Genomic DNA, 20060 nt, shown 5'->3' with positions numbered 1-20060 from the left:
TATATATATATATATAACTTTCCACATTAGCAAATGTTTAGTCGGCATAAAGCATGATTACGTGAAAGGTGTGCTTGTTAGGTTGGTTGATATGTTGGGTTGGGTCTACTCTACTAGGGCCGACGAGTTTGGATTAGGGAATAATTGTTGGCATGTAGTAGTCTAAATGATTATCTTCTTTATTAGTTTCAGTAGTATGGTTGGTAGGGCCATCCAGGCAATGGCAGCGCAAACACCTTCTCTCCTTGCCTTCTTAATGTGGTTTTTCCTCGCCCTTGGTCTACTTGATGTTGTAGGGGAGGTGGGGTAAGTATTGATATCATGTGTATCCCGCGCCACACTGTAAGTTTCACTTGCATGCCACCTTTCGGTAGATCACCTCCGATCTACCACGTGGGGTAAATGTGGCGACCAAACTCCCCATTTTTTTCTTGAAGAAAGGGATTGATCCTCGTTTTCGTCATTGAAATCATTCAAAGCTTGATACAACAGTCACCAACTAAACATCAAAATAAAGTAAAACTCGAAATAGCAAGGTGGAGGGAAACACCTACATACAAAACAACTTCCCATGTGATATCATAAAACTACATAGTTTTCAAACATACTAAAGAAGCATTTTGTTTCACAGGCGGCTGAAGCAACTGCACCGCTAGAGCTTTTCCACTGATGTGCTCCATCAGGTGTTTGTGACGCGTCGCTCTAGACGTGCCTATCCTCTTGCACGATCAAACACCTCGATTGCTACCTCTATTTGTTTTGCCGATCCTTGCCGGAGAGCCACCACTACTGTTTCCTTTTGTAAGACAACAAAATCAAATGAATAATAGAGTATAGGTCACGCAAGATTTCTCTCTAGAGGCACGCTTTGTTAGAGCTGTTTATCTTGATCGTTGGCTTCAGATTGTTGGTAGAAAATTTTGCAGGTGTTACATGGCAGAAAAGGGATTGTATTAACAGGGCCTATTAACAGGGCTATTATCTTGATCGTTGGCTTCAGATTGCCGTCACACCTGGGATTGAAGAACTCACTGTTATTCCTTCTGTGAGCAAAAAAAAAGTTCAACTTCCCATGTTCACTTCTATCTGAAGGAGGTGGAAACTCGATTCGGTGTCTGAATCTTTACCAGTGTGTGTTCTGTCCTACAGTCAGACTTGGTTTGAGTAGTTTGACTCAACTTGAGCTGTTTGATGTCCGTATTACAGGAAATGAGTTAGCTTGCCTTCTAGAAAATTCTGTTGCTTTGCAGCAGTTGGCACTCATGTATTGCAGTAAGATTATTAGACTGAAGATACCTTCCCTGCTGCAGTGGCTCATCACCCTTGAGGTGTCTAACTGTAAGAGGCTGCAAGCGATAGAGATTGAAGCTCAATGTCTCTCCAATTTTCGGTTTATCAGTGACCACCTAGCACATCTCTCGTTTGGAGAAGCATTACAATTGAAGACCCTAGTCATGCAGTGTCGTGGTGCTCTCTGTTATGCTCGTGCCAATCTTCCATCCAGCTTGCCAAATCTTGAAACTATTTCTATATGTTCACACAGTGAGGTATACTGCGAATTTTCTGGTGACTATAGACTACTGAAATTGTGTATCATGATATTACAACAGTAGCCATGCACTTGCATAATTTTAATCCAAGATCTTTACGCAGATGCTCAGTACACCAATGATTGGTAGCAAATTTCCATTCCTCAAGCACTTGACTGTTGTTCTTGCTGCGCCCCCAGCCTATGATTATTGTTCTCTCATATCATTTTTTGATGCTTCTCCTTCATTGGAGACATTCATCCTGAATGTAAGTCTCTTCGCCCTGTAAAGATATCTCCCTTTTCAGATCTCGCCCTTCGAATATATCACTTAACTATGGTGGAACTGTTAACTCATATTTAGGCGGTGTGGAACAGCATGCGGCATCCATCCATTTTTGCAGATCCTTCAGGTCGGAGGCAGATGCCGGAGCACCACCATGACAAGCTAAAGAGTGTGACTATTACTGGTTTCTCCTCTGCAAAGTGCTTGGTTAAGCTAACATGTCACATTCTTGAGAGTACAAAGTCACTTGAATATCTTACACTGGACACCACCAACGGAGATAGTGTCTCTAGGTGTTCTGTCAACGGATCAGACAAATGCTATGGCTGCCCCATGGGCAGGGATGCCATCGTCGAAGCTCGGCAAGGGCTCTTGGCCATCAGGACATACATCGAGGGAATTGTTCCGTCTAAAGTGAAGTTCACTGTTGTGGGGCCTTGCAGCCAGTGCCATGTTGAGGGCTAGATGCAACGGCTTTAGGTGAAGGTGAAACCTGTAGACCCTCACTTTTATGAAGGGCCTGATGAGGGCCAGGGATTCCTTTCTCAAATCTGGGTGTTTTCAAATGGGAAGTGAGACTTAAGTGTGGTATTGGGAGAACAACTGGTTTGTGGTGTTGTGATTGTTTTAGGATTGGTTTCCTTGAATCCCATCTCATAGCCTGTCACATTTTTTTGAACTGCATATTTTTGTTTTTTGGTTACGGCGAGTACTCTTTACTCCTTTAATTTGTTCTCTTTATGCCGTTCACCATTTTGAACTGTTATGCCATTCGCTGGTGCTGACGCTCGTTGGTTGCAGCCTGTCAGCCGCAGCTCGCCGTTGCAACATCTTGGCTTGTCGGTTACAACAAAATCGACTGGTTCCATAAAAAAACGTCTTGCTGCTGAGCCAACGCAGCTTGCCATGCTGCCCGTTGCAGCTCGCCATGTTACCCGTTGTAGCAATTCATTCAGCTCGCCATGCTGCCTGTTGCACCTCGCTGTGTTACCGGTTGTAGCAATTCATTCAAAGGCGTGACGCAGATTGTAGCAAGAATGGCGATGCCGGTTTGTGCAGATCGAGTGTCCCAAAACACCCGTCTCCCGCGTTGCCTCCACGACAGCACGAGCGGATCCAAATCGAGCGCCGTCTCCAACCCTCTCCGCCTCCCTACCTTCCCTCGCCGTTGTCGGAGGAGTCCGTCGGGCTAAGCTCGGCCGACGGATGGCGGCGGCGGGGCCTCTCTGCAGCGGCAAGATCTCGCGGTGGGGAGGCTCGCCTCCTTGTGGCGCGGCACTGCGGCTACGGGGTGTGGCGACCACGAGGCTGAGTCTCCGACGAGTGGCAGCCGCGGCGACGTCGTCGGTAGGCTTCGGGGCCACGGTCTTGCAGATCCTTCTCGACGAGTCGGGGCGGGGTGGCGGTCCCGCTTCCGTGCCTGCATTCTTGTTGTTGCTTTGAAGGCCGGTGATTCTTCCCCGCCCTTCAATTGGGATGAACTTGCACGGCTCACGGGTGGCAGGTGCCCAGCCGGTGATGCGAGTGGTTGGTGTTGCGACGTGTGTGGCGACGACGATGATGGAGTGTGGAGCCGGGTCGCTGCTTGTCCTTCTGATGTCGGCGGCCCGATTCGCAAACTAGTGTGTGTATGCTTGCTTCTCACTATGACAGAGAAGTTGGAGCTGTGTGCAGCGGGGCCCTTGCGGCAACGATGACCCCATGAGGGTGGTTTGAGCGGACGGTGCTCTTTGGAGGTTGTGTCGGGCTAGGTTGGTGCGAGGCGTGCAACTTTCTCCAATGAAGCGCATCAGAAAAATTAGAGTTGTCGCCGTGTGTTGTTCGTTCGAAGGGGTCTTGACGGGTCGTCTGCGGCGAAGTCGGAGTCGCTTGCTCGGGGAGAGGTGATGACGATGACAATGCATGCAACCTCGACGGTGCCCTCTTCTTGATGGTGTGTGTGATCTTGTTGGTGTCAGGTCGCCCGGGTACCCTTTCTTGTGGGTGTGTTGTAACGGTTTTCGCCCGGATTTCCGTTAATTAACCGGACAACTCTATTCTACTCCCTCCGTCCCATAATGTAAGATGTTTTTTTACTTAGTGTAGTGTCAAAAAACATGTTATATTATGAGACAAAGAGAGTACCTTTTTAGTGACAAATTATTAACCTTTTGTTAAAGTAAGACCTAGCTTAGCCATAATTGAGCGATCAAACTAAATCCATATGTGAATTTTCAGTGACAGCCCATGTGTTTTACCCGTAGGGAGAAGCCAAACTATCGTCTGCTCACATGTTTTGGGAGGACCCACTTGTGCAGCGGCCAAACGCCTCGCGTTCTTCCTGGACTCGTGGTCGTGGCAGGGATTTCATCCACCTCGCGCTTTCTGGATTCAGAGTCGAGGTTTAGATTCGGGCTCTTCTTTTTCCGGTGAAAAACAAATCGCGTGATCGACGCCGGCGGTGGGTGAGAGAGGGGAACGATTTTCGTGCCCCGGCCAAGGGCGGCGTCGTCGGCGTCGAATCGATCATGGGGCTTCCGGCGCTGCAGCGGATCATCTCCATGCAGCGGGAGCGGCGCCGCCGGCAAACGCGAGTCCGTGGTAAGCCGCCGCCTCCGCCGCCGCCGCCGCCTCCGCCGCCTCTCTCTCAGCTCCTCGCCCCCCTCCCCCGATATTCTGTACATGCGTGCCCTCGTATGCTGTCCCCCTTCCGAGAAGGGGATAGTCTTATTCAATATTGCTCCACGGCTGGCAATGCCAGATTCCGTTCGCGTTTGGGCGTGAATTCTTGCTTTGGTGATAGCAAGATTATTCTCTCGTTTAGTTCGTATGCCTGTTTACTTCCGAACAAATAAAATTTGGGTTGTCAGCAGCAACAAATTAAGGCCTTGTTTGGTAATAGTGTATTTTAGGGAATTGGTGGGGATTATCCCGATCAAACCCCTAAATCCCCACATATCCCAAAACACCATTTGGTTCTAGTGTATTTCACATGTTTCATCCCCATATTTCCCCACAAATCCCCAAACTCTAGTGCATTTTTCTCAATACCCAATACACTACCCCTACCTAGTGGGTTGAGGATAAATGGGGATTTGAAGGGATTGGAGTACCAGGATATTACTGAAACCATTACTATTGTTGACCAAAATTGAATGAGAGAAACACAGTGGATTTCGCCATGTGCTTCCATGTGTTTTGAGTTTGCTGATTTCTTCTGTCAATGCGCAAGCTGTCTATGACTATGCATCGTGCGTTGCAGGTGGATTGATTTCTTCAGTGCCTAAAAGAAAGTCACCAGCCCTCCAGCAAGATGGTAATTCTGAAGGTGGCAGAAGAATGAAATATCTGCCGAGTCTTCCGGAGGTATGTGATAAGATGCTGATGACAGAAGAACTGTGCTGCAAGTAAATTATCAATGTCGAACATTTTGTTTTTTTGTACGTTTAATTTATAGTGATGAAACATAAATCTGCTGGCAAGTAACACGATTAGAACATTCCTTCTCTTTGCGTATATTCTTCTTTTGTAGAAAAAGGTGAAAAGCTACATATGAGATTTCTGTACTGTCCTTTGGATTTTTCTAAAAGCCTAAAACACATGATCATAGCCACATATGAGTGAACATAGAACCATGGCAAGTATGCATGTTTAGAGCAACTCCAACGCGCCGACCCAAACGGATGACGCTTTTGTCCGCTATTTGTCCGTTTGGGTCGGCCGTCCGCTCGGCGTCCGCCCTCTTTTTGATTTGGGTCGGCAATGTGCCCAACACGCCAACCCATATTTGTCGGCGTGGCCGGCTGGCCGCCCTTTTTTCAACAAATATGCACACATATTTCATTGTTTCACAAGCAAACATATAAAAAATAACATAGTTTCACAACCAAATAAAACATAGTTTCAAAACCAAATGATGCAAGCATAGTTTTACAAGCCGAATAAAAATTAAATTGTCTCAAATACATGTGAAAAGAAGATACATCTATTGGTTGCCAACATGAGCCCACATATGCTCAACCAAATCATTTTGCAGCTGCATGTGAGTTTCCAATCATGCATTTCATGATGAAATTGGGTGAACTGTTCAAACGTTGCCGCTCCTCTATGCTCAGGCACAACATTCTCACCCTGAAACTCAAACCCTTGATCGTACATACGTTCCGGACGCTCATCTTCTACGATCATATTGTGCATGATCACACAAGCAGTCATCACCTCCCACAACTTCTTGGTGCTCCAAGTCCTAGCAGGAAACGATGCCCCATCGAGATTGCAAAACACCAAAGGCACGCTCGACGTCCTTTCTAGCACTCTCTTGCTCTTGGGTAAATCTTTTCCTCTTCTCTCCGACAGGGTTGGGGATTGTCTTCACAATAGTGGTCCACTGAGGATAGATACTGTCACCTAGGTAGTATCCTTTGTTGTAGTTGTGGCCGTTGATGGTAACATTCACCAACGGGCTGTTGCCTTCGGCAAGCCTTGCAAACACCGGCGAGCGTTGAAGCGCGTTGATATCATGGTGTGATCCGGCCATGCCGAAGAAAGAGTGCCAAATCCAGAGATCTTGTGAGGCCACGGCCTCAAGTATGACAGTGCAAGCCCTGACATGGCCCTTATACTGCCCTTGCCAAGAAGAAGGGTAGTTCTTCCACTCCCAGTGCATGCAGTCTATGCTGCCCAGCATCCCTGGGAAGCCCCTGCTGGCATTCAGCGCCAACAAGTGGGCTCTATCTTGAGTAGTCGCCTCTCTCAAGTACTCAGTGCCAAACACAACAATCACAACCTTGCAGAACTTGTACATGGAGTGTAGGCATGTAGAATCGCTCATACGGACGTACTCATCAATGAGATCACCGGGCACTCCGTATGCAAGCATCCGGACGGCTCCAGTGCATTTCCAATAAGATGAGAAGCCAATCTTTCCAAGGGCATCCTCTTTGCACTCGAAATAGTCATCGTATCCGACTACCCCCTCTCTAATACGGTTGAAAAGATTCCTACTCATACGAAAACGCCGCTGGAATTTCTGATGTTTGAACAACGGGTTGGTTGTGTCAAAGTAGTCGTTCCAAAGAAGGAAATGCCCGCTCTCTCGGTTGCGATTCAACGCCGGAAGGTGCCCCAGGATCGAGCCACGAAACAACGGCCGTTGGCTATTAAGGTGGTGATGGACCAACACGGCAGCCAAGATCTCCTCCTCATCGTCGGACGAGGAATCAACGGAGTCGCAAAGGAAATTGTGGAAAAAGAACTCATCGGCGGAGTCCATTTTGTACCTTGGCAAACTGTCGAACAGTTTTTGGGCGTTGACGAAGGAGCTGGCCGGCGAAGAGACGCGCGCCTCCCTTGGACTAGGTGGCTGGCTGGAGGCGTCCGATGAGCCTGCTGGCATCCGACGAGCGTCCCGGCGTCAGGACGAAGGAGCTGGCCGGGGCGGCGACGCGACTTCCTGCTCGCGGTGGCGTCGGGAGGTGGGGGTGGGAAGCTTCGGTGCCCCGGCGGCTAGACGGTGTTGGCGGCGACTTGGGAGGTGGCGGCGTTGGGGGGAGGTGTGTCGGCACAGGTTGCTGGCAGAGGCACCGGAAATGGGCGGCGGCGGCGACGTGGCTGAGGAGGGCGAGGGTTTGCTGTCGATATTGGGTGGGAGAGGAGGGCCAATATGCCACCAACTAGCGGGCCAAGGGAGGAGTAGGTGGGCGCCGCGCGCGTCCATTTCGTGTCCGCGCCGACGCAAATGAGGCTCAAAATTGGGCCGGGAATGGGTCGGCAGGCGGACGAAAAGCGGACGCGTGTCTGTTTGGGTCAGTGCGTTGGGCCCACTTTTCTATCCCCGCCGACCCAAACGGACGCACGCAGACGAAATGGGTCGGCGTGTTGGAGTTGCTCTTAGGATAGCATAAGTTGGAAAACGATCCATTTCACGAAAGGCATAAGTGGGATACTTTGCTGCACTGTTGAAGTACTTTGTTTTAAACTAGTCTCTAAATGATTTTCTTTTTGTATGTCAATTATACAAAAAGGACAATAGTTTCACTCTGTATTGCATTGCACATTGTGCAACCAACTAGGGTACAATGTACATCAAATGGTCGTATTGTTTTTCTTTCCCCAATTGAAATAATCATTTGCTTATGTTCTGTTTCTGTCTCCGCATGTGTGCATGACATGCAGGACATCTGGTGGCATATACATTCACTAATGCCAATGCAAGATGCTGCTCGAGCTGCCTGCGTTTCTCGTACCTTTATGCATTCCTGGAGACGCCATACCAGCCTCACCTTCAGTAAAAAAACACTAGGCATTGATGAAGATGTGTGTGAAAAGGATGGTAAAGCAAGAGATCTCACCTACAAAGTTGACAGAATTTGGATAGAACACCCAGGCATTGGTGTGAAGGAAGTCAGAATTGAGTTCTATGATAACAAGACCAGGGTCTGTTTTCTTGATCGCTGGCTTCAGATTGCCGTCACACCTGGGATTGAAGAACTCATTGTTATTCCTTCTGTGGGCCATAAAAGGTACAACTTCCCATGGTCACTTTTATCTGAAGGAAGTGGAAACTCGATTCGGTGTCTGTTCCTTTCCAGGTGTGTGTTCTGTCCAACAGTCGGACTTGGCTTGAGAAGTTTGACTCAAATTACGCTGTGTTATGTCCATATTACAGGAAATGAGCTAGCCTGCCTTCTGGACAATTCTTTTGCTTTGCAGCAGTTGGGACTCAGCCATTGCAGCAAGATAATTAGACTGAAGATACCTTCCCTGCTGCAGCGGCTCATCACCCTTGAAGTGTCTGCATGTAAGAGGCTGCAGACAATAGAGATTGAAGCTCAATGTTTGTCCAAATTTTGGTTTAGTGGTGAGCGGCTAGTACAACTCTCGTTTGGAGAAGCATTGCAATTGAAGACCCTAGACATGCACTGTCATGGTGCTGTCTGTGAGGCTCGTGCCAATCTTCCGTCCACCTTGCCAAATCTTGAAACACTTTCTGTATTTTCATATTTTGAGGTATACTACGAATTTTCTGGTGACAATGGACTACTGAAATGGGTATTATGATATTACAGTAGCCATGCACTTGCATTTTTAATCTGAGTTATTTATGCAGACGGTCAATACACCGATGGTCGGTAGCAAATTTCCATTCCTCAAGCACTTGACTGTTAAACTTGCTGCGGCCCCAGCCTATGATTATTGTTCTCTGATATCATTTTTTGATGCTTCTCCTTCATTGGAGACGTTCTTCTTGAATGTAAGTTTGTTCACCCTGCAAAGATATCTTCCTTTCCAGATCCTGCGCTTCAAATAGATCACTTAACTATGGTAGAACTGCTTGTCATCTTTAGGGGTTCCAGGGGAGCATGCAACATCCATCCATTTTGGCAGATCCTTCAGGTCGGAGGCAGATGCCGAAGCACCGCCATGACAAGCTCAAGAATGTGACTATTGCTGGTTTCTCCTCTGCAAAGAGCTTGGTTGAGCTAACCTGTCATATTCTTGAGAGTTCAGAGTCACTTGAGTGTCTTACATTGGACACCACGGAAGGATATGATTACCTTAGGTGTTCTGTCAACAGATCTGGCAAATGCTTCCGCATGCGCAGGGATGCCATCTTGGAAGCTCGTCGCGGGCTCTTGGCTATCAAGACATACATCGAGGGAATTGTTCCACCGAAAGTGAAGTTCACTGTTGTGGAGCCTTGCAGCCAGTGCCATGTTGTTGAGCTTTAGATGCCAGGTTATCTGACGATATAGTAACACAGTGTCCTACTTATATGTTAATTTCTACTACGTTAAAATGCTTTAGGTGAAGGTAAAACCTATACACTCCCACTTTTTGAAGGGCTTGATGAGGGTCAAGGATTCCTTTCTCGAATATGGGTGTTTTCAAACATGAAGTGAGACAAAAGTGCGGTTTCGGGAGAACAACTGGTTAGATGTGATCTGATATGAGCGTGATTACTCTGTTTAGTTTGATATCGTCTGTTGTAAACATGTTATGGTTGTGACTGTTCTAGGATTGCTTTCCTTGAATACCTTCTCATAGCTTGTCACATTTTTTATTTTTTACTGCATATTTTTGCATTTTTTTTGTTATACAGTGGCCAGTGGGTACTCTTAAGTCTTGTTGTTCTCTTATTATGCACATTATGTTGGTGCCACTGTTGTTCTCAAGTCTGTTTGGCTGTGTAGAAACGATATTAGTTCAAGTTCATAGTCTTGTGAGGATATATTTTGCTCATGTATCAGTTGGCCACGATGGAAGGTTGATGCTTGATTCGTAGCCCCACATGGCCTATTCGTCTATGTTCATATGCAGAAGACATTTGTACATGTATCCTCTTTGGTAACCTATAGAAAGAACCCTACCTGCCTCTCTGCCTTACCAAAATATGCATCTTGTGTTCAAAGCTATGAAACATAGTAGTACATAGTGTGTGCCACAACGTCATGCACATAGGCTACAAGTCGCATGCTTCTAGAATAAAAAAAAAATAGAAACTGCACACTAAACAAAGATAGAAGGCGCATATGCATATAGACCGATGAACGCGCGCAATGATACTGACCAACACAGGACTGGCCATAGGCATAAATTTGACGGCGAGTTAGACAAACCGAAAACTGATTGACATGAAAATCTCACTGCAACTTTGTATATATCATCGCATATCAGCTCTCTCCAATGGATTAACATGTGCGAAAGACAAACTAAAAACTACTACAAGATTACCACATAAGTCACAGACCCTCGTCTTGCATCATCTCGTGCTTACTGTCTACTTACATCATCATCACAAAAACACAAGCTTAATCTCACTCACCATTGAAACCACCAAAGAGAACCTAAACTTTTCACTTAAACTTTACCGATCCATAATCTGCTGCAGAGGTACAGCAGTGTGGTAGAAACTAGCATCAAAAGGGGGAGCGAAGGCAAGAATCCGACAGGTGCTCCCACGCATACCCGATGGCCTCCTCCTTCCCCACGTCGTCGAGGTCGTTGTGCTTCGGCGCGGATGCGCTTCTGGCTGTTGCAGGCGCCGCGCAGGCTGCCAAGCTGCGAATCGGGGGCGGCGGTGCCGAGGAATACCGGCTTGAACTGGTTCATCCCGGCGTTGGCGAACAAGGTCGCGGGGTCGTCGACGGGTACCAAGGGGCTCGACGACGACGGCCATGACTTGGACTCGAAGTAGTTGATGAAAACCTCCCGGTCCCGGGCGGCCGTCCAATCTGGCGGCCCCTCCATCGGAGGGCCGGCGGTGGCGGCGACGGCGACCGTAGATGCTCGGAAGGAGGAGAGGTGGATGGCGGCGGTGTCGGCAGGCAAAACCCTAGTTTTTCTTTTTCTTTCTTGACCCTTAAAAAACCCAGTTGAAAACGGAAGCCGGGGAAACGCATACTATACAATCTCGGATTCTGGAGACGGCCGACGGGACGTACTCGGATTCTGAAGGTTCTCTTCGGTAGCTAACCCGGCCCTGCAAGTCATGGTCATTGATTTCTCTGTGAAGATTGGGCGGTGCAGATGAAGCACTTGTTATGTTTCTGTAATGGGATCCCTTCTGTAATTCAAAATTTGTGTGTTATACAATGCGTCGCCTAAACTGGCCCTTTGCTGGGCTGCGGCAAGAGTGCAGGATGAGTACCATCAATCCCTATTTTTATTTAATATAGTAGTAGCTAGCAAAGATTATAGTTCATTCCAGCTTCCTGGTTCACCTGAATCCAGCAAAGCCGGACCAAGTACTTCTCTACATATACTGTATCTGAATTCTGGTCTCTGAACGCGCAGCAGTACTTCTCGATCCAGGAGGGCTCCTGGCATGCGACGTCACTCTCGTGCGACGGCCACCAGCTGCTTTCCGATGTTGCGCCCGTAGAAGAGCCCGATGAGCGCCGCCGGGAAGCTCTCGATGCCCTCGGCGACGTCCTCCACGTAGGTGATCTTCCCTTCCTTGAGGTAGCCGGCCATCTCCTCTTCGAACTTTCTGTAGCTGCCGTAGTGATCCCTCACGATGAACCCCTCCATGCGGATGCGCTTGGTGATGATGCAGAAGAGGTTGCGCACGCCCTCGCGCTGCTCCAGGTTGTACTGCGAGATCATCCCGCACACCGACACCCGCCCGTGCATCCTCATGTTGAGAAGCACCGCGTCCAGCATTGCGCCGCCCACGTTCTCGAAGTAGATGTCGATGCCCTCCGGGAAGCACCTGAAAGCAAGTATCATGGCACGCAGAACTCTTTATTATCTGGCCCTGTTCATTGGAAGTTAGAAGAATCGCAAGAGTATATGGTAGCTAGGGAAGGGCCCTGCAATTAACCTCTTCAGTGTGGCGTCCAGGTCCTGCTCCTTCTTGTAGTTGAAGGCATCGTCAAACCCGAACTTTGTTTTTAGGAGGTTGACCTGAGGAGAAGGCAAATTTATTCCAACAAAATAGAAAGTTTTGCCAACAGCAGTGACATAATTACATCAGTATGAACAGAACTACTCATTGTCTGGCGATGTGCTCAAATGAGTAGGCACAAACCTTCTCATCAGAACCGGCACTACCAACCACGTAGCAGCCAGAGATCTTGGCAAGCTGCCCGACAAGCTGTCCAACGGCACCTGACGCTGCCGACACAAAGACATAGTCGCCCTTCTTTGCCTTGGCCACGTCAAAAAATCCAACATAGGCAGTAAGGCCAGGCATGCCTGAATTATCAAGTTTCCAGCAGTCAGAGAAAATATACTAGCCAGTATAGCAGCCAAGGTTACATTTGATTGATTCTATAGCAGACTAAGGTCTACGAAGAAATGAAACCATAACTTTCCGGTTTCAGAATAGCAAATAAATTACTGGAGTATAATGATAACCAGACCTGGTTAACTTGTGACAAATAAAAGTGAACTCACCAAGAACTCCTGTGTAGTATGAAAGCGGCAATTCAGGATGGTTGATCTTGAAATGTGACTGCAGGTCCGTGATCAAAGTGTACTCTTCACATCCTGTCAATCCCCACACCAGATCACCGGGCTTGTAATCCTGGTGCCCGGATTCCACCACCTTGCTCACGCCTAAAGTAGTTAAAACCTGGCAGGGTTCACGTACGGAGGCAGCAAATTGTCATGCCTTCAGCTTCAGGTGGGGAAAAATTCAGATTAGAAAAAGAAAAGGCTAAATCCATGTACAGAACTGCCGATCAGATTACTGTCGGCTGTCCCTTGTTCCGTGAAACAGTAACAGAGTAGCTATTGCAAGTTCTGCTCATGCGAACCACAAGCTACAGATCCAACAAGTTTGATGCTAGGTTAAAACAAATTAAAGGACGGCAGTACCTCCCCCTGGACGAAGTCCGGCACGTGGCTGGGCTCGTCGTTCCCGGACATCCGGCTGCGCAGGTAGGGGTCGCAGGAGAGGTAGAGGTTCTTGACCACCACGGCGGCCGACCCCGGCGGCACGGCCAGGCGCGCCGTCGCGGGGACGAGCTCCATGTCTTCCTCGGAGGGGAACCCCGTCACGTAGCGCTTCAGGATCACCCTCTTGTTGCTCACCTCCGCCATTGCTTCCTTCCTCGGACGCGCCGATGAGTTGGTGATCTGCAGTAGTCTACGTAGATATGGAGTACTATGAAAGTGAGGGAGCAGCCGCGCGCGCTTTTAATGCGTGAGGCGCGGGCCGGGGAAGACCGGACCGGACCGGACCGCACCGGAGATTTGTCAGCGGGCCGGACTTGTGAGGTATACGTTGTGCGTTGGACGACACCAGACCGTGACGCGCGTCTTTGCCGCGCCGCTCTTCGTCTCTTCTCTTTCTATTTTGGTACGCGGTCCAATGTGGCTGGCTCCCGCGGTCTAATGTGGCTGGCTCCCGGTGCGTCCTATCTGGACCATCTGGCCGGAGCTTGTTGTGACGTTGTTACACGTCGCAGTATTGGTGTCCACCGGTGGTGTTCATGCGAGCCACACAGCAGTCACGTGTGTTAATGCGTGCGGCGTGAAGAAGAGGGGGCCAGAGTGTGACGCGCGTCTTGCCGCACCGTTCTTCATTCATGAGTTAACTCTTGTCTTTCTATTTTGTACTCGATCTACTGTGGCTGGTTCACGATGCGTTTCACCTGGACCATCTGGTATACGATTGTTGTGATGTTGTGACACGTCAAACATTGATGGTGTTCACGTGAGCCTTGTATGGACGTCAAGATTATCTTCAACCAAAGGTAGAGTAGTTTTATCTGAGTATATGCTCCTTTGCACAAAATCAAACAAGAGAAAAGAGACTAATATAGAGAGTTGCAAGGCTCATGCCTCATTCCATACCTTACCGAACTACTCAAGCATGTAGATCAGATCGCAAGAAGAAAACACTAAAGGACACATCTTGAAGATTGATTGATTGCAAATCATACAATGGATGAATTGTGCGATGCACGATTACAAGTATGAACTAAATGAGGAAGCACTATAGTGGTGATGGTGGCTATGGAGATGGCCGCGGCTAGGGATGAAGATGATGGTGATGTGGTTGTTGTAGACGCTCCGTTCTGGCCTCCCTCGTTGTATTTTAAGATGGTCCCCTTTATAAAAGTTGCTCAGGTGGATGACCTGCCTCAGTTTTCATGCCATACGGGTGCTCATACAAGCGCGCATGGAACACCGTCTTTTGCTCTGTTTCCGCATAAACGCCTTTTGTGGATTCCTTCTTCCTCCATTCTCCTTCCTTTCCTTTTCCACACGTGACTTCTTCCCTTTCTAGCCCATTTCCTATGAAAACACATCAAAGAGAGGATTTGTGGAGCCCTTGCATTCATTAGTCGTCAGAGCGAATACCTCTTTTTAAATAAAATATCTTGGTTTGAACAAAGGTGAATGAGTGTAAAAATATCACTCGTCAATGGTCTCATCGGTCAAAAGTGATCAGGCAAGCCGACCAGGCGTTGAATTTTGGCGCTACGGGCTCCAATGCGTAAACATCACCTAGTGCTCGCTTCCTCTCCTTAGGCATGTGAGTAACATAAATCATGTTTACATCCTTTACTTTGGGAGGGAATTATTTTGGCCTCCATTGTTTGGCCTTGGGGGTTCATCCTCATCCTCACTACGAGGCTGGCCCTTGCCTGGGTTATCGGCTGCGATCTTGTCGGCCTGCTTTATAACCCATAAGTTCTGGGTTGAGTGATTTGCGGGTTTATTTGAGGTGCCATTAATTTGGCAAGGCGCCAAGGCCTATCGAGGATCTTGTCCAATGTCGATGGGCAGGATTGAATATGAATACAGCTAGAAGTCGGAGCTAGATGACCATGATTAATATATTGGCAGCAGGTAACACTACGCACACGTATGTATTAATAATTATCATGCTTTCATGAACTGTAGTATCTTGTGCATTTTCAACCCACGACATGACTTATTTGTGTGACCTTTCTGCTCTTTAATAAATGACATGTTTGTGTGTATTCTAAAAAAATGACTTATTTGATGTGTCTAATACATGCACAATGATGGATTTTTTTATCATATAGTATTTTCTAGTCAAGAACGGACTCAACTAGAGTATCAACTTGCGAAAGTGCCTACCTGCGCTCGAGCTCATATGCGACCGATATCCCATCCCTCCGCAGTCACCGAGATCCACGCTCCCGTGTGTATACTTCTCCGTATGAGCAACGTAAAGAAATTTGTTTTCTGATCCTGGCCCACACATGGCAGTAACCGTGCATAGACGGCGTAGGGATTGTGGTTGATGGCTCAGGTCGGGGCCCACGTCCTGTACCGCGTACATGGATTCTGTTCCAGTTCGGACCCGTAATGGCGATCCCCGCCCGTCTGCACCAACAGCTCAACTGATTCCGTCGTCAGCACCTGAAGAAATCCTGCCGCTGGTGCGGTGGTGCCATGCCCAGATTGCGGCCGGCGCGCCATCTCCTTCGTCTCCGTCGACGGCGCCAGACCTGGATCTCGTTTCTACAAGTGCGTCATCAAAGTGGTAATGTTGAATTAAAAAATTGACTGTTTTTTTATATGCTTTTTTCGATCAACACTTTTGACCCCTTTTAGCCGATTCGCATTTTTCGCAGGCTGAGCTCTGCGGCTTCCTGAAATTTACTGATACTTAAGTAGCTCGCTCAGTTCTCCGTGGGTCCTCAGTACGATCTTCAAGCCCTCCTGGTGCCAACTTTCTCCAGCGTAGGCTTTCATGGGACAGATCTTTTCAGGAGCCTGAAGCAATCTTCTCACCGGAGCACCATGTTCACCGCCAGGCAAGCAGCACTGACGAACCTCCAGCATGCGCGGCCTGCTTTGGTGGCAATCAACCTCATAGCTGTACTGCTTGATGTAGTTTTGGACGTCGCTATTGCTAATAATTTTCAGCAAGAAATGGCTGTTACGACTTAGGCGAGTTAGAGACGGCAATTTTTGCCTTGGGTGTAGGATTGATAAAAGGAAAATTAGCAAAAATATAATATCCATGTGTGCTGAAATCATGAGTTGATTGTGTGCCAGCAATGGTGGTGCTGTCGCGATCTCCTCTTAGTTCCATTTGGAACACTACCTCTACCTCTCGACATCTATTTGTGTTGAATATTATCACAATTTTAGCCCACGGGCACCTGGATCCATTTTGCACAACAAGAAATATGCAAAATTGTTCACTGAAATATAGGGAGGACAGAGACACAAGTAAACGAACACCATCAGTCGGGATGGATCACAAACATCTTTGCTATCTGTTGATTCCTGATGCAGGTGGGGATATATTCCTGAAGTTGGAATGCTAGCACTCCTCGGGATGGACCCAAAACTCTAAATCCGGCTGAAAGCCTGAAACATAGTTTTAAATCTTTGGAGAAAAAAAAAAACCATCACATTTTCGAACCCTCGGATAGCAGAGCATAGTGTAACATCCTCATAGGATTTTAATCAGCAGCACAAATTTTTGGCATCAGAACTGCCTCGCCATCACAATGGCAGAGTATAGAACAACACATATCTAGAAAGCACAATGCATAAACAAATATCCATTGAAATTGAACAGGCACTTCTCATCAACACGATCTGACATGATGACATGCATTATACCAAGCAACTCACAGTCGGATAACATCTGTAGAAATCACTAAAGATGACATCGCATGATTATTTTGTCGCATTTTTGCAAGTTGATGCTGATATTTGGCAGTACAAGTTTGTTTCAGCCACACTGACTGCCTAGCATTTACGGCATCACCAGGCATGGCAAGAGATTGAGCACCCTGCATGAGTAAGTTGTGCTTCACGATGACGAAGAACATGACCTAGGTACCTGCACAGGCGGTTGTAAACTTCATCAGCGGAGCCAATTTTAGCTACTCGTTAGGCAAAAAAATCAGCAAAAACATATCTGCAAGTTCAAACAACACTAGGAGAACAGTTTCTACCAGTTAAACATGTTCTCGCATTTCTTTGCCCATCTCAGTATAAAAATGACTTACAGCAGACCATAGAACCATAGGCTGCCAGAGGTGAATACTGTACTCCATAGATACATGTCGCCACCACTTCCGGCGCAAGAAACTTCTCGAGATCTAGGAGCCTTTCATGTGTCCATATTACGAGCCCATCGATGCTCGCCATCAGTGACAACAGATGGAGATTGAGTCCTTCGACTCTGGCCAAACAAAGCCGTCCATCCTCTGTCAGCATGATGACAGTCTGCCACTCTTAGCTACAACGAGCGTAGTCTGGGAACTCCTCAGTTAGACCAAACCTATGATTATTCAAAGAGAATCATACTCAAAGATACGGCAGCACTGGGGTTCTCAGCATAACCGCGCACTGCCTTCTCGAAAGCACTGACGTGCGATGGACACGGGGCTCTACTAGGTGCAACAGCTCCATCCAGTCCTCAATCTGCAACAGCCGCTTTTTTTTTGCTTCATTACGGCCGAACATACTAAATTTGACAGCAAATACGATCAATCAAAACATGCCTTAGCAATGCAACTAAAATTTTGTGGCTCTTACCTACAGGAATGCCAGAACTTGCCTGCATCTACATCTGTACAATTTTTTCAGCCCAGGAACTGGCATGTGCTTCACCATACTACAACCCACACAAACTTCCTTTCCATTCCACATGATGGTTTTTCAACACCAACTACCTGGCCATACCTAAATTCTTTTTGCACATCCATTACTACGCTAAATCATCCCACCTGCCTGTCATACTGAATTCGCCTCCTATGTCCTACGGTGGAATGAACTAACAAGCATCAGGCTTACCTCTTGTTCCATCCAGGGGCATGTGGATTCATCTTCACCGTGGAGAGTTCTGAGACTTGTGGGGATCTGTCCCTCCCTAAAGCCATCCGCACGACACTCCCTTCCTGAGATTAACTAAATTAACACTATTTCCTGCATGCATTCGTCCTCTCGACATTCAGCCGGCTCTTCTCATATCGGATGCCGAAGCCTTTCGCCCATGAGTACAAATTATAGAAGTCATAAGCCTAACCTAAAGAGTCTGAAAGTAGTGCCAAGCACTGGTGTGATCACATTCTCGGCTGGGTTGTCGGCATAACTCCGAATAGCCTTCTCAAACACACTGACGCGATTTGGGCAGGGTGTTCTTCTCGGTGCCTCAGCCCTAATCCCCAGCCTGCAAACGCATCAAACTTCACATATTAATTGCCTGGATTTCAGTAACCAGCATTTCCTTATATGAAATGTCTCATGGGCAGTAAGCATGATTCCCTGAATATCACTGCAAACGTAGCAAATTCACATATTAACTCCCTCAAATCGACAATCAACATTTTTCTCATATGAACTGCCTGGGTTCAGTAAACACGGTTCTGCTTGCTGACAGCAACATCACTAGTTGTTCTAATGGCAGGATTTACCCACTCATTCCAACTATTATGTAAATTCCTATTTTACTGATTGAAATACAAATCCAACACTAACCTCTTGGTCCAACCAGGCGGTTATCCCTCCTGCACACCAGCGCTATCCACCGCTCCTGGCTGCTACACCTGTTGCTCTTCCACCGTAGCACCTCCCCTCAGCCCAGGCGCTACAGCGGCCGGCACCATTGCACCAAGCTCTCTCCTAGTTCCTCAAGGACACTGGATCTGATTCAAGCCAAAATCAAATCCTTTCAGCCACCAAAGCCATACGGGTAAGATTTGCGACGAAACCACCAGGGAAACAAAGATCTACGTACCTGCCGCTTGAATGCATCGGAAACTCCATGGTGGATCGCCGCCGGCGCTCTTCTCTCTCCGCCGAAGACTCCCCTGTTTCCAAATGAGCACCGCTCTGGGCAGAGAACACTCTGGATCCTGCAATCAATTTGTCTGCCTGTCCCCACCCGACGGAAAAGCTAACTTCCAGGGCCATGGACCAAGCAGGGACACGAGATTCTGATCCACGTCCCACCTCCGCTGGGACTAACGGACGCCGACCCCAATGTTAACTCTGGCCCAACCTCAGCCCTGTTGCGAATGTATTTATCTACAGTGTGCATTTTTCTAGCGTCACTCCAACGCTTGTATAAACAGATGGCTCAGATCCAGATGCACTGTCGAACGTCCAGGATAACGAGCTCATTTGAGCTCGAGCTTAATTACTCCACGTCCATCAACTTGCCCATTTCTAGCTAGATGTTTGCAACCATTTAAAGCTAAAAATCTCGTCTTCGGTTGCCGATTTGACCGTTGGATAATTTTAAACAAGTAAAACTACAACATACTAACTTGTTGATAGATTACTATGGTTGGTCATAAATCTTCTAGTGTAGGCCGTGACAACCGAACGAACTTCTTCGCCTAGTCAACACAGGTTTTTGAAACAAAATGATTTTCTTCGACATTGCATGATTTTCTATAATGGTAAGGAACATACAGGAGTTCACGTTATCAATTTGTTCAACATTGGTGGTCGTAGAGCTTAGTAAGTTAATAGAAATGTACTATTCTCCCCTAAAAAAAATGTACTATTCTTTTGTAGTTTCAAACAAATATTCTATGATTTGTCATCAACGCTATCGTGAGACTTAAAATATTGTGATAGTCCATGAATTTTGTGAACGTCGGCTTTTCGCCCCCCCTCATGTCCAAATCCTGGCTCCGCCCCTGTTCACAGTCACCTCATCAGTGTCACTATTGTTGCCTTTATGCCGACGCTTGTTGTCCTTGTTGCGTCTCTGCTTCCCATTCTCATCGCACACTTCGGAGATGCCAGGGTCGTCGACATGGCTAGCGTTGCGGGCCAACCAGCTGTCTTCTCCTACGCAGAACCGTA

The 20060-nt window shown here is 47.5% G+C and overlaps 2 protein-coding genes and 1 long non-coding RNA gene across 6 annotated transcripts; 1 reads left to right on the top strand and 2 right to left on the bottom strand.

Annotated features, from left to right (window-relative positions):
* Positions 1 to 4104: 4104 nt before the first annotated feature.
* On the top strand, positions 4105 to 9898 carry LOC119311164. Its single transcript, XM_037586799.1, has 5 exons — positions 4105 to 4394; positions 5056 to 5159; positions 7968 to 8801; positions 8902 to 9045; positions 9140 to 9898. The coding sequence occupies exons 1-5, from the start codon at positions 4322 to 4324 to the stop codon at positions 9521 to 9523; spliced, it is 1539 nt and encodes a 512-aa protein (XP_037442696.1). The 5' UTR covers positions 4105 to 4321; the 3' UTR covers positions 9524 to 9898.
* A 1541-nt stretch (positions 9899 to 11439) lies between these two features.
* LOC119311162 (2-alkenal reductase (NADP(+)-dependent)-like) lies at positions 11440 to 13387 on the bottom strand. The gene is made up of 5 exons (XM_037586797.1): positions 13116 to 13387; positions 12693 to 12870; positions 12325 to 12491; positions 12118 to 12200; positions 11440 to 12006 (listed from the first exon to the last, which is right to left on the bottom strand). The coding sequence occupies exons 1-5, from the start codon at positions 13338 to 13340 to the stop codon at positions 11628 to 11630; spliced, it is 1032 nt and encodes a 343-aa protein (XP_037442694.1). The 5' UTR covers positions 13341 to 13387; the 3' UTR covers positions 11440 to 11627.
* A 3386-nt stretch (positions 13388 to 16773) lies between these two features.
* Positions 16774 to 19223, bottom strand: LOC119311163. 4 transcript variants are annotated; one of them, XR_005150897.1, is made up of 4 exons: positions 18982 to 19223; positions 18723 to 18889; positions 17195 to 18414; positions 16774 to 17079 (listed from the first exon to the last, which is right to left on the bottom strand). It is a non-coding gene; the product is annotated as an uncharacterized LOC119311163 (long non-coding RNA). The 4 variants fall into 4 exon arrangements; XR_005150895.1 differs by having other exon boundaries at positions 16774 to 18170; positions 18271 to 18414; positions 18982 to 19217; XR_005150896.1 differs by having other exon boundaries at positions 16774 to 18142; positions 18271 to 18414; positions 18982 to 19216.
* Positions 19224 to 20060: the final 837 nt, after the last annotated feature.

This window comes from Triticum dicoccoides, chromosome 5B, assembly GCF_002162155.2.
Source record: "Triticum dicoccoides isolate Atlit2015 ecotype Zavitan chromosome 5B, WEW_v2.0, whole genome shotgun sequence".
Classification (NCBI taxonomy): domain Eukaryota; kingdom Viridiplantae; phylum Streptophyta; class Magnoliopsida; order Poales; family Poaceae; genus Triticum; species Triticum dicoccoides.
Note: the sequence above shows the minus strand (reverse complement) of the source record. Positions and strands in the feature narration are given on the sequence as shown.